General features: G+C 48.7%; 1 protein-coding gene across 2 annotated transcripts; it reads left to right on the plus strand.

Annotated features, from left to right (window-relative positions):
- The first annotated feature begins 1,592 nt into the window (after positions 1-1,592).
- On the plus strand, positions 1,593-13,943 carry IFT57 (intraflagellar transport 57). Of its 2 annotated transcripts, none has more exons than XM_078872665.1 (12): positions 1,593-1,645; positions 4,430-4,569; positions 5,215-5,377; positions 6,230-6,348; positions 6,977-7,067; positions 7,205-7,282; positions 8,162-8,272; positions 9,199-9,270; positions 10,150-10,281; positions 11,695-11,757; positions 12,469-12,535; positions 13,321-13,942. In XM_078872665.1, exons 2-12 carry the CDS (start codon positions 4,430-4,432, stop codon positions 13,476-13,478), a joined length of 1,194 nt encoding a protein of 397 aa, XP_078728791.1. In that variant the 5' UTR covers positions 1,593-1,645; the 3' UTR covers positions 13,479-13,942. The 2 variants fall into 2 exon arrangements, with proteins under 2 accessions (XP_078728791.1, XP_078728792.1); XM_078872666.1 differs by lacking the exon at positions 1,593-1,645 and adding an exon at positions 1,660-1,747 and having other exon boundaries at positions 13,321-13,943.
- The last annotated feature ends 224 nt before the right edge of the window (positions 13,944-14,167 follow it).

Here is a 14,167-nt window from a genome sequence, read left to right on the forward strand (position 1 = left end):
ATGCTCAGGATTCAATTGTGGGTAAAGGCTCTTGAGGTCTATTCCATTCTCTGCCCTTTAGATTGCTCTGTGTAACAGATTAAGATGTCTTAAATGGTCAATCCATTTTTAAACAAGATTTGTGTTGCTTTTAAAACAAATTTGATCATGTTCTTGTGAGTGTGTGTTAACTCAATAAAACAGTGCGACATGTTTTTAAATATACTTTAAGGGTAGATAGATAGACATTTGAGGTTTTAAAATATCAGCATGGTATTTATTTTCAATGTCAATTCTTAAGTGTTTTTGTTTGATTTTGGATTTTCTTTTTATTATGCTTCATTGTTTGGCAAGGACATACATTTTTCCTTAATTGTTTGTACGCGTTACTGACATTTACAACTGTGGTTATAGTTTATTTAAAGCCATGAATTCTCCAGGACACTTTCTATTTAAACAGCATCTAAATGCAGCCACATCTTAAAAGATGCTCTTCAGACACAGCGGGCATATTTATTCGTGGGGGGATGTAGCGAACTGATGTTGTTTGGCAGAGGCAAAGAAGGTCTTGAGTCTGGACAATAACGGGTAGGGTGTAGACAGCACGGACATTTGGGGGAATGGCGTTCCAGACGTTGGAGGCAGTAGTGGAGAACGAGAGACTTTCCACTGAGTGACGCGGGAGCCATTGTTTTAACAATGGCATAGATGGCAGCTTAGAGTACAGTCCAGTTAAAGGTGTGTCGAAACACATTCCTGCGGAGGGAGCTGGTAGGAACGTTGGGTTGCTCGGTCAATGGCCAGGCTCAACGGCGGCGTGGTGTATTCCGCAAATATGGCCGACTGTGAGGGCGGGCACAAGCCGGCGTGAGTAGGTTAAACGTTGAGTTTTATAAGGGCACCACGGGGTGACCGGCCCGTCTCCACCCAGCCCCACCCGCCCCAACCAGCCCCTCCCCACCCTCCCTGCACGACGGACGGACACAATAATCCCCAGTATAACAATGTTCTGTTTTTACTTGAGGTACATTCGCAAACAAATGGTTGGGGAAAGAGTGCGGTCATTCATGAAATTAAAAGGTAACTGGGGAGTTATTTGGATCCATAAATGGAGTTAATATTTTGGGACCGATTCATGTCCTGGCAAAAAAGTTGCTGCCAAAATGTGGAGGGGGAAATGGATGCCTCGTCACCAATTTCTGCCGATTTGGATGAAAAACTGCAACGTTTTGGCTAATAAGTCATTCTCAAATGAAATGTGTGAGCATTTGTATTTGCAATGTATCGCTTGAATGTGTTTTTAAAAGTAATTTTGTTCTGTTTTGAAATAAAAGTACCTTACATACATCGTCAACGTCGGGTGGGCGTATTTTGCATCAGAAATTTACGTGAGGCCAGCTGATAGTTCATGTTGGAACCACTAAAATGCTGCTGTTGTTTGAATCCGGGTTTCATCCGCCTGTGGAGAGTGAATGGTCTCCGTCCTTTAAATTGGTCTGTAATAAGGTAGGGAACTGATAAGGGGTTGATAGGTATGCAATGGGCACCCACGTGTCGCGAGAAGTCACGTGGGTGAGTGTGAGAGCCGCCCTCGGGTCACGTGGCTACGGCGCCCGCCGTCTCCACGGCAACGCGGCCTAGCAGCAGCAGCGGGAGGCGGCAAGAGGTAGGGAGCCTGGTTGTTTTCACGGCTTCATCGCTCTCTCTCGTTCTCTCTCTTGGTCTCACACGCGACATCGCCAACACGTTCATCGCGAACCAAACACAGGTTACTCCTCCCCCATACCCCTCATCGCTTTCTCTGCCGAGTTGCGTCCGCCGGTGGCTCTGCCTCGACTAGCAAGTGGCGTTACCGTTGCTCTCGTCGTGGGCAAATGAAAGCGAGTGCAACGATTAAAATTATTACAACAATTTAAATGATCGCAAAGATTAAAATGATCCATTATTAGTCGCGCGGTGTTCTAAGCAATTTCCAGAAAGGTCGGTGGCTCGTTTTGTTCGTGCTTCGAGGAGGCGATGAAACCTGGGGGTAGATCTGTTTGCACTTAGTCACATATTCACTTTAATATGTTTTCTTGTTCATGTTTTTGTTTTTTGTTTGTTGCGGTTGCACCCGATTCAAGAGCCGAATGGCTCACAAGGCTCTACCTAATACATGAACTTGAACTTGAGAATTCTGGACGGCTTCTAACATCAGTGGCTGAATGATGTCGGAGTCGGCCCCTGGCACCTTCACGAGTTCACCTCCACCCGTGTGCACTGATCACCGGCGTGGGGAAGTATGGCCCAACAGCCCCGACGAGCGGCTCGGCGTGGGGGGAGAGGCCTTCATCCAGCAGTGGAGTGGCCAGGAGGGTTAATGTCGCAGCTATTGAGGGGCTGAGTCTTGGCGTGGTTTGGCACTGGTTTATTGTTTTATTGTTTTTGTTGTCTTCCCCGTGCTTTATATTTAGTGACTTGCTTATCTTCTTTTCTCTATTTTGCACTCACTTTTTTTTATTACTCTTTGGTTCTTTCGGTAAAGTCACGTCGGTGAAAATAAAATAACTAAATTAAATCACGACGTTTCGGGCACAACACAAGCGTCCCTTCATCAGCAAACACTATCGCTGAAGTATGCAAACGTCGTGATTTAATTTAGTTATTTTTATTAATATTTTTATTTTCACCTATGTGACTTTACCGAAAGAACCAAAGAGTATGGATCCTTGCAGTCACGAAAACTTCAAATCCTTTTTTTATTGTTTGCTGCTGTAACTCGCTCCCTACTGGACGTCTGTGAAGAAGAGCTTCATAGCTCATCGGATTCCTCCTCCAGCAGTCTAAACAAAGATGCTGATTCTGAAACGAGCACTGATTTAAATGGTCACCCCCTCCTCAAAAACACGACGGACTTTATCTTGTAGTTGTGACCCAATCTCCCTCTTTGCGACGGGAGTCCATCACCTTCGTTATTTATGTTTAACGAGGGGGTGGGTGACAGCAGCACGCCCGACCGCCTTTGTCTCCCCAGTGGCAATGTTCACACACCACAGCAGTTACTCTTATGAGGCTGAGTCTACCTAGGGGAGGCCCAGGAGCGGTTGAAATAATCGTCACCGGTGGTGGCCGTGAGCGGGAATCGACGTCACAGCTCACTTGCTGTGCAAAAAATAACTGCATTATTGACCTCCCCCCCCCCCCCCCAAATAAATAATAAAGTGCATTTTTATATTTTTTGCATGGTATACAGTCTGGAAAGTACCCACATGGCAAATTTCCAGTGTGTTGCATGTCGGGAAGTACGCTAAACATTTTGAACAGACGCATAATCACAACTTTGCCTTTTATATATATGGAGATAAAACTCTGAAGATTTCAAATTGTTATTGGGGTTTTTGTTGTTGTGTGACAGCGGTTTGGTTGTTTATTTGAGTCTATTGTGGGTTCGAGCCTTTGGGTTGCGTTCCACTCCGCTGGTGGCCGTGAGTTGGCAAGGCGGTCCATGATTGTGTGACAGGGCTGGCCGCCCGTTCCTTCGAAAGGCTCTCACGGTGAACGTTCAACGTGGACGTTGAACGCCGTCGAGGGGTGACTCCGGCTCATTGTGACCCTTGCAGAAGTTTAGGCAGCCGAGCGATGGCCAAGGCCCTTCGCTGCGGGTTTATCGCTCTTTTAAATAAAACCACAAGCAACCGGTGGCCAGAATTCTCTCGCGCTCACTCTTAATCTGCACACACCACTACCACCAGGCGCGCCGTGGCGAGGAGGGTGGTCTTGCTCGCTACTCTCTCCCACAACACACTCCTGCGGAGGGAGCTGGTAGGAACGTTGGGTTGCTCGGTCAATGGACAGGGTCAACGGCGGCGTGGTGTATTCCGCAAATATGGCCGACTGTGAGGGCGGGCACAAGCCGGCGTGAGTAGGTTAAACGTTGAGTTTTATAAGGGCACCACGGGGTGACCAGCCCCTCCCCACCCAGCCCCACCCCTCCCACCCCCCACCTAGCCCTACCCTCCCCACCCAGCCCCTCCCCACCCTCCCCACCCAGCCCCTCCCCACCCAGCCCCACCCCTCCCACCCCCACCCAGCCCCACCCTCCCCACCCAGCCCCTCCCCACCCTCCCTGCACGACGGACGGACACAATAATCCCCTGTGGGCTTGTGTAACCAGGAGGTTCAGGCCTGCTATTACCCCCCCCATCCTCCTCTCTGGTGGCTGGTTCAGCACCTCCATTCACCCGCCTTGTTTTTAGAACAGCCCACGAGGCTCTCCTCCTCGCTGTCACCCGGTTGAGAATGTCGAAGCAGCCCCGCCACTCAGTTTGCGAGCCGTGCAAGGTCGTGATGTCCCTACGCTGTTCTCCCAGCAGCTGTGTTGTTCACGCCTGGGTCTCGGAAAGCAATGTCGTGGTCAGCTGACCGCGCAGCCCACAGAGGCCGGTGTAAAGATGCTTTGTGTCTCGCGCAGATGGACGAGGCGGAGAGTGAGCATGGGCCAGGGACCGCACATCAGGCGTTCCTCACGATGGAGGAACTCGGCGATAAACTGAAGCTCCTTCGATACGAAGAGACTTTCCTCAAACAACACAACATGAAGCCTCTCTCCAGGCAAGGCACACAGACCTGTCAGCATATTTAGTCTTACTCCTTGCTGCCACCCAATATGTCGAGTTATAATCGGATAGATTTGTTAAGTGTCCAACTTGTCATTTTGCTGCATAAAGCTCCCAATTTTAGTTGTCTCCCTACTGCGCATGTTCTACTATTTTGTGCAGCGTCTTAAATGCGGTTTTATTTAGATGCCGTATAAATCAAAACTGAATTGTCTTGCGTTATCAGTAATATTCAAACCGTACGACTGTTGGAGGGAGGAACAAACGGGCATAGCATGGGGTATAGAACAGTGATTCCCAACTTCAGTCCTCGTAACGCCAAATTGTACACCTTTCCATGATTACCAACAATCCGATGCATGAAGTGTGTGCAGTGGCTTAATTTGGATGAGTAGAAAAGATTGCAAATCACGAAAAGCTGGACTTTGGGTGGTCACGAGTTGTGAAACATTGGAATGGAACACTTTCGGGGTGCCACTGGTTACTTCTTGATGCATTTCTCTCCAAAAGTATGCAGTGAGCCGTTCTCTTACAAGCAGAACAGACACAATAAATGCTCCATTACAATTTCAGTCCTTGGTTTAATTTTTATTTTATTTTACGCGTCAATTATAAGCTGTGCTGTTTTGTCATTTCCCAGGCATTACTTTGCATTGGCCACTAATCCAGGCGAGCAGTTCCATGCGTTTGCTTCACTAGCCAGCTGGCTGATCAATCAGGCAGGACGGCCCTTCGAAGCGCCACACGAGCACGATGACCCCAACGCCACGCTGGCGCGCATCCTCACAGAGCTGCGGAACACGGTAACGACACGCATGCCTTGGATAACGATGACGGTAACAATAATTAGAAGGCATTTGTCGATCCATTGCCGGATGAAGGCCTCCCCGCGCCATGTCATTTGATTTGTGCATGTTAATTATTACATGTCATTACTATACTCTTTGGTTCTTTCGGTAAAGTCACGTAGGTATAAAAATAAAATAGATCACGACGTTTCGGGCGCAACACAAGCGTCCGTCATCAGGTGGGAAAGCATGGCCTGCTGCTAATGCAGACTAAAGGTTTTTCAAACCTTATACCTACGTGACTTTACCGAAAGAACCAAAGAGTATGGATTCCTGCAGTCACGAAAGTTTCAAATCTACATGTCATTAATTGACGCTTAATCATGGGGGTGCAGGGGTAGCATGCACGGTGGTTGCTGCGCGACACTACGGCACCGGTGACCTGCGCTTGCTTTGCTGGCCACGACTAACTGAACCAGTGCTGGGCTCCGAACCCTTCACCAACCGACGTTGACCAATGTGGTGAATTATGATTTAACAACTCCCATTACTGACACGGGAGTATAGAGGCCTTCATCCAACAATGTCTAAATTATGATATTATTTACGCATCAGCACTTACTGTACTTTCCAACATATTACTGTCACGTTTTAATACCGATAAATAGAAATAAGCAGCACAAAAGGGTTGCACTCATACACATTGTAAAATGGTCACAGTCACCCTTCTGGAATCATTCTCTGACAATATGTGGAAGTTATGGAAACACCAAAAATGCTTCGTCTCGTGTCATGATTCCAGTGGCAGAATTGCATGTGAACGTACATCATGTATTTTTGCTGCGGTGTTCTTGTATGCGTTTATAGGGAGCTGCGGTGGATTTCCCTCCGTCGCGGCTCAAGACGGGCTGTGGGGAGCTCGTATGCTACACCCTGGATCGGTTGGCAGAGGCCGCACTGACGCACAGCAACTTCGCATGGCAAATGTACTGTGCTTCTCTACGTTACACCCAGCCATATTACCACTGCACAAAACCAGTCTTAAAATGCACAATTTTATTGAATTCTATTCCAAGTGGAATCAGCCGCTGTGTAGACCAGAGGTCACTTGAAGGGGCTTCGCAGGAGGCTCTGTGCTATCGACTTCTGTGTGCCCATCTCTGACACAACAACAACTTACACTGCTCGGTGAGAGATCCGAGCTGATTCTGTCCCATGACGTGACGCTGATACGATTTCCATAATTGGGATAAAATTGGGGAAATCTATTTTGTTTCGGCGCGGTCAGCTGCAGCTACTCCGGCTCATCTCTTCATCATATTCCATGTAAACTCACTGCTAAGTGAACATCTCATTAGTGAAGCAACTGTTGTTAGTTGTCTTGTGCTTGATCAGCTTATTCAAATGCAAAATATGTCTTGATTTCATTTTTGTCCTTGAGTCTCTCTCTTGAAAAAGAGATTTGTTGTTCTGTGGATGATTATCTGGTTACATGAAAGATTTAATTAAATTGTCGATATTTTCTTGTTCAGGTTAGGGTCAAAACCTATGAAATCGTTTGTAGTTCTATTTATCATAAGAGTGGACCACCTTATTCTTGTCTCACCCCCACAGGCCGCTGTATCCAGAGGAGGTGCAGGAAGATGAGGCGATCGTGATTGATGACTCCGAGCTCACTCTTGATAAAGTGGAAGAAAGCGCCGGGGTGTGTATGTGTGTATCTTGCCGAATAACTCTGTTCGCCGCACGCCGTGGAGAAGCCCTCAGCCAGCAGGGGATTTGTGAAAGTGCGGTCCATGTTCATGTTGATTGAGTGATGTTAATAATGACTGTGTACAACAGGGGAATGTCGATGATTATGAAGATGAGGAGGAGGATGAAAACTTGCTCGACTTGGACAAGATTCGGAGCAAGAAACAGGTATGTGTGTTAATTCTAGATTTGAAGCTTTCGTGACTGCAAGGAATCATATTCTTAGGTTTTTTCGGTAAAGTCACGTAGGTAAAACATCAAAATTAATGAAAATAAAATAATTAATTTTGATGTTTTACCTACGTGACTTTACCGAAAAAACCTAAGAATAGGTATGTGTGTGTGTGCAGCTCTCCTAACATCACTCTGTGCAATGTCTCGTGTTTGCCAGCCTGCATTTCTTTTACCAGAATCAGAATTTGTATTTAGACTGTAGGAATCCGATGAGCTCTGAAGATCTTTTTCCCAGATGTCCACTGTGGAAAGTGGTGTACAGATCTATCCTGTGCCTTTCTGAGGACAGCTGAGCCTTAAGTGGGTATCTGGTGTGATTTGTACATATCATCACTGGGGAGACAATTCGCAGACAGGTGTTGTTCTAGTCACAACATCCACAAATATGCCCTTCCATGACGTCTGTAATATGCGTGGGGTGGCGCGGTGGCACACACTGCGCCATGAACCCAGTGACCTGAGCTTCAATCCCAGCCATAGCTAACATCATTGGTGAGTGATTTCTAAACCAGTCCTGGGCCCCACCCTTCACCAAAACATACTGACCAGCGTGGTGAAGTATGATCAAACAAACCCCAATGACCTTCAATGCGGAAGCCTTCATCGAGCAGTGGATTGACGAAAGGATGTCAACGTGACATATATACATGACGATACATTCCTAAATAAATAAATAAAAATTGCCTTTGATTAGCTGTTTTAAAAATTTCTAATTACTAATTACAATTGTGAATCAAGTTTGTTGCCGTGTAGTAGTACATTACCTTTGACGGTAATGACGTTGGGCGGTTGTGGCGGTTTGGCGACGGACAGGAGACACCTGGGCCCGACGTCCTGGAGTCGCAGACCGATGCAGCAGCGTGGAGCCTGGAGTTGGAGCGCATCCTCCCTCAGCTGCGGGTCACCGTGCGCAGCGACCACAAGGTTTTAACTCTCTCTCAACACGCGACCGGAAGGGTCGAGAAATTCGACGCGCGCGGCGCCTGAATGCGACCGCGTCTCCAGACGCTTCATGTTGGGATAGAAAGGCGGGTGGGAGGGGGGGGGGTCGATCGGGGCAGGGAAACACGGGAGAGAGGACAGCCTCGGACGAAGCGACCGGGGCCTACCCCAAAACCCTTCTGTTTGCGGTTATCCACGCAGCAGCGGCTTTTGTCTAACGCGTCGAACAAATCGCGCGCTTTCAGATGCGCTTCTGCGGCCGTCTGGAACGCTCTTCCAATAGGAAGCCACTGGAGCTGTGCACTTCTAAATCCAAATTGAAAACTCATTTCTTGAGGACTGAGTTTTGTGTTTAGTTTGTTGTGCGTCCCCCTGTTGCCAACTTTGGGTGCGAAAGAAGTTCAACATACATACATAACAGCGAGCCAAGGGGTACACCCGGACCAGCCAGTATTGCATCGACAAGCAACAGGGCAGTGTCAGGGGGTGTCTGGGAACTTTCACTAAAAATCCCCAGGGACAGCTGGGGCAGCAACCACCAGGGCAGCATCTGGGGGCCAGGGCACAGGCTTTAGACATACAGGTGGCTTAATAATGGGAGTAAAAAACGTGATTGTTGACTGTGTGTTGAACTTCTTTCGCACCGTACGTAGCCAACTGTGCTAATCGGAGGTGCGGGGGAAAAGCTGCAAACTAAACACAAAAAGCAGTTCTCAAGAAATTAATTTTCAATCGAGATTTAAAAGTGTCTACCTCCAGTGGGTTCCTAATAAGTCCACCGAGCGTTGCTACATATCACCGTGTACTTTGAATGAACCACGTGTGTTCTGCAGTAACACAATTGACTGGTCGACTTGGGAGCAAGGCTACCCTGAGAGTGATCTATGCCTGATTGTGTCCACCCTTAGGACTGGCGATCTCATATTGAGCAGATGCACCAACATCGTCAGGGAATCGATTCTGCGCTTCTGGACAGCAAGGTTTGTCTTGTTTATGTACGCGCTTGCGTCTAGACACACACACGCGTGCGCACACACGACACACACATTCTGAATTTACACAACCTGACTTGATACTAACATTGTTGTATCTACGAAAACGATCAATGGTGCAGTCAATATACTGATGTGTGTGGAAATTGGTGTGTACAGGCAGTGACCCACTTTTGTATGTTGTGTACTCGACATGTATGGATTTGCAGATGCGTGGAGCAGTGGTGGCAGTGGTCTGTGCACTCCGCTAATAACTCGGAGAGCAGAGTTTGATTCTTGACCACAGTTAACATCAGTGGCGAGTGATGTCTGAACCAGTCCTGAGCATGCTCACCCTGATCAACCTGCTGCTATGACCAGCATGGTGAAGGTCAAACAATCCTCATGAATGACATGACATCGAGCAGTGTATTAATAAAGGGCTGTAATTCATATTATTGTTGGCTTAAATGCACGGGTTTTTATGTCCGTGTACATGTGTTGAGGAATAATTGTTGGTACATGTGCTGGTGCGTTTGTAAGTGAATCCGTGCATGTGTGTGTCTCTATATCGGTAGTGTAGTGGTTAGCGCACTGCTCTATGAAACCCGGTGATCCGAGTTCGATTCCCGCTCACGGCCACCACCAGTGACGATTAATTATCTGAACCGGTTCTGAGCCTCCTCCCCTAGGTCGATTCGGCCTCAAATGAGTACCTGGTGCAGTGTGTAAACATCACCACTGGGGAGACAAAGGCGGCTGGGCGTGGTGCTGACCACCGACTACCTCATGTACTGGGCCGGCCTTCATAGGTGCTGCTCGCTAACAGCACTTGCCCCGACAGTATGTTAAGTCTACGCTGGGGATCTTTGTTTTTTGTCATCTCAGGGTCAGCTGGAGCGACTGCAAGAGGAGATGTCTCGGACTCTGGAGAAAATCTCGAGCCGTGAGAAGTACATGAACGCACAACTCGAGGGTCTCATCCAGCAGTACCGCACTGTGCAGCAGCAGCTGGCGCAGGCAAGGAAGGGCCCCCCCCCCCCCCCTCATCAACTTACACCACCAGCCCCGGCACTCATGCCAGCCCCAGCGTTAATGTTCGTACGTCTGTTGGACTTCTTTCGCACCGTATGCAGCCAACCGTGCTAATCGGGGGTGCGAGATGTGCGATGAGTTCACGTTACCCTTCTGGCGGCTAGAGGCGCTTACCATTCATGGCTGTGTCAAGAAGAACTGTGCTTGAATGGATTCGCGACTCTGAATGTTGTCCGTTCAGTGGATCTCTGGGGCGTCGTTCGAAACGTCCCGAAAACCAGCCGCTGCTGCTGCTGCCAGTGCCGGGTACTGAGTAATGCGCTGGTCGGGGCGGTGGCGCACTGCAAACTTAAGTTCGAATCCTGGCCAGGGCTGACATCATTGGAAAGTAATGTCTGAAAAAGTCCTGGGCACTACCCCCTTGACAAACCGTGCAGCAGCAGCTGGCGCAGGCAAGGACATCCATTCCCCTAATCAACTTACACTACCAGCCCTGGCACTCATGCCAGATCCAGCGTTCATGTATGTACGTGTGAACTTCTTTCGCACCGTACTTAGCTAAGGTGCAGGGGAAGGACAACAAACTGAACGCAAAATACAGTTCTAAAGAAATTACGAGATTTAAAAGTGCATAGCTCCAATGCTCGTTCCAGATTAACGGTGATGCCAGTCCGAAACAGTTGTTTTCATTCTTACAGAAGGTAATCCAATGCAACATTTAACCAAACGGCGAATGGAAGATACAACTTGGGATTAAGAATGTTTACGTGTTTACCAGACGTGAAGGTGCGCTTGGGATAACAATGTTAGAACCGGAGGCGGTATGACAGCAGGGCACTCGCATTATGTTGCCGATTAAAATTCGTACGCTTGTTCACCCAGGAGAGTCGTCTCACGACTCCTTGTCAGCAGGATCCTGCCAAGTTCTTCGTAGAAGGAGGCGGTGATTGCGAAGAAGAGGCGATGATTGCGATGTGCATTCCAATTGACTGCAAATCTTCCGTGCCGAGTGGGAAGCTGGATTTTTCGTTCAGCCTTTAAGGAATCTCAGAACTCAAGTAGAATTGAGCCTGGATGGGGCCCCTGCCGTGCATCGAGCGGATGCTGTCGGCTTTTGCGTGCGACACTGAGCAGCAAAGGGCAGCGCAGCAAATCCATTGTTGTACTGCACTCTGCATCGGAATCTCATGCTCTCTCCGCCTTCACCAACTCGCGCTAACCAGCGTGGTGAAATACGGCCAGGTAACTCCCGCGACTCGCATGGCGTGGGAAGGCCGCCATACAGCAGCGGGATTGCTGAAAGGGCACGCGGAAATATACATTTGAGAGGCGAGAGTGAAACGTGCTGCAAATGACGATGGTTTCGCCGTGGCAGTGACACGGTGCTGTTGCTTTCAGGTCAAGGATCAGTACCGGCAGGGCAGTGGAGGGGTGACCGAACGAGCGCAGACGCTTGCCGAGGTTTGCGAGACAAACGTCGTCCATTCACCTTTGCTCACACGAACACGCACGCTCACGAGCACGCACGCACGGACACGCTCGCTCGCTCACACGAAAACGCACGCTCACACGAAAACGCACGCTCACGAAAACGGACGCTCACTCGCTCGCAAATGCGAAGGTGTGCGTTGCAATGCTCAGAACTTCCCGCACGCAATTTTTTAATGGATGCCAAGCATCGTAATTGAACCTTTCCGAACCAGTCAGCAATTCAGAACGCCTGCTTGTTGATAGCCGTCGCTAACCATCAAATTAACTGAAATCCGTTATCAGATTGTCATTTTGCCAAGATGGGTGAGCGGGGTGAAAGAGCGGGGGGGGGGGGAAGTGATTGGGTGGAACCTGTTGAGGGGTGGCTTAGTGACGACTTAGTGGAGATGTTTGTGTGAAAGGTGAGAGTTGATATCAAGTGGCATGAGTGGTGTGTATGACGAGTGATCAGCATGGGCAGTGTTAGTGATGTAAGAGTCGTGAGTGAGTGGTGCTGGTCTTGTGTTGTCCAGTGGTAAGTTTAATCTATTTATATTAACGGTTGAGATTTAGATACAGTATCACAATAAGCTGAAGAATATTGAATGTTTCGGTGTGCCATTGAAGAACCTGCATTTTGTATTCTTTGCTCATTTATAGTTTAAACACAACATTAAATAAGTGCGTGTTTTCACAATTTAGATCACAGAAGAGCTCGAAAAGGTGAAACAAGACATGGAGGAAAGAGGAAGCAGCATGACTGATGGAGGTGAGTGTGGATAGTTTATTGCTGCACGCATAGCTGTGTGTACATGTATACATGGTGTTGCACGCATATACGCAACGTCTACTTAAGACATCGGCCAAGCGGTGGACCATTTCTTCCCCGACGTCACCGTCCACCGCCTTTAGCTTCACGATGGCCAGTGCAGTACCACACAGACGCTCGGTTTGTGCTTGACTGTGCACCCGCCTGGTCTTGGACTCACAACTCCCCAAAGATCCCCCCCCCCTCTGCCCACCAGTCAGAGACCTTGTGTGCAGGGCTGGTAACCCCTCCTGGCATGTTGTGAAGGCCCGTAAGGAGCAGACCGATGTGACGTGATCGGGTTAGACCCGCTTCCACCACTACAAATGCGTTTACGCTGAACATTTACTTACTGTGAACAAGCATGCCGCACGTGCGTTGTGAGGTCGTGTGGATTGGAATTCACGTATGTTGCTCACATCCGAGAGGGCATCCAAGCGTCCTTGGCTTGGATGATTACCCGTTACCCATGAGCCGAAGCTGCTACCCGTAGATGTTAAAGTTGCCCGGAGCAAGACTCGGTCCCAAGTGTGCACGCGATGCATGGGGTTGTCACCATTGCCGATAGGGGAGCACTGTTCCTGCAGACGCTCCCAGCACGTGGAGCAAAACGTTGGACATGGTGCCAAACAAACCGAACGATGCAGCGCCACCGTGCACCAACTCGGCCAAGATAGCCCCCTCTCCCAGCCACGTGAACTGCTCCACGTAACGCAAAGTGGCGCGTGCGGTTTCTGTTGGGACAGGGCCCCTGGTGCGTGTCAAGCAGGCCCTCACCCGCCTCAAGCAGGAGACGGAGCACATGAACGTGCGCGTGGGGGTCGTGGAGCACATGCTGCTGCAGGCGCGCGTCAGTGACAAGCACGACATGACTCGCGATATGCACGCCAACGGCACCTACTAGGGCGTCACCCTCCTCCTCATCCACCGTTGCCACTCTACTGCATCCAGGACCTTCATTTCTCTCAATGTTTTCTGTATCGCCGGTAGACCAGGAGCTGGCATGCGACTTGCAACCATGGCAAGATGTATATAATGGGTGCGGTGTGGCGGCTGCCGAAATATTATCTGGGTCAGCGAGCCACAGGCAGACCCCGGCTGAAATGTGAAGCCCCGACGGCATGGAAACCCACGTCCATTAGTCATGAGCAAAGTCGAATGGTCCCGTAACTTGTCAATGTTTACATGTTAAATGGCATGTAGCAGACGTGCGTTGAACCATCCAAGGAGCTTTGTAAATGCATTGTTCTCTCGGCTACCGTTACTCGAGTTGAAATGTGTTTCATAATAGGGTTTTTCCCCTTTTTTCTGGCAATAAAACCGAAACCTTTTCACAAGGATTCATGTCTGCATTAACCACAATACTTGCAGTCAAAATGCAAACATAGTATGTTTTTTTGCATTTTGACTGCAAGTATTGTGGTTAATGCAGACATGAATCCTTGTAAAAAGGTTTCAGTTTTATTGCCAGAAAAAAGGGGAAAAACCCTATTATTATATTTTGGTACAGGCAAAGGAGGTCTAATGATGTATTATTTCATTTGAAATCATTCCATGGTAGAATTGGTAACCTTGAAGGTGCAGCTACAGAAC

This window comes from Lampetra fluviatilis, chromosome 35 (assembly GCF_964198595.1).
Source record: "Lampetra fluviatilis chromosome 35, kcLamFluv1.1, whole genome shotgun sequence".
Taxonomy (NCBI): domain Eukaryota; kingdom Metazoa; phylum Chordata; class Hyperoartia; order Petromyzontiformes; family Petromyzontidae; genus Lampetra; species Lampetra fluviatilis.

Coding starts and splice junctions, on each gene's coding strand:
- IFT57 (XM_078872665.1), top strand. CDS start 4,430: ATGGACGAGGCGGAGAGTGAGCATGGGCCAGGGACCGCACATCAGGCG. Junction 7,283..8,161: donor AGATTCGGAGCAAGAAACAG/GTATGTGTGTTA, acceptor GGCGACGGACAG/GAGACACCTGGGCCCGACGT. Junction 12,536..13,320: donor AAGCAGCATGACTGATGGAG/GTGAGTGTGGAT, acceptor CTGTTGGGACAG/GGCCCCTGGTGCGTGTCAAG.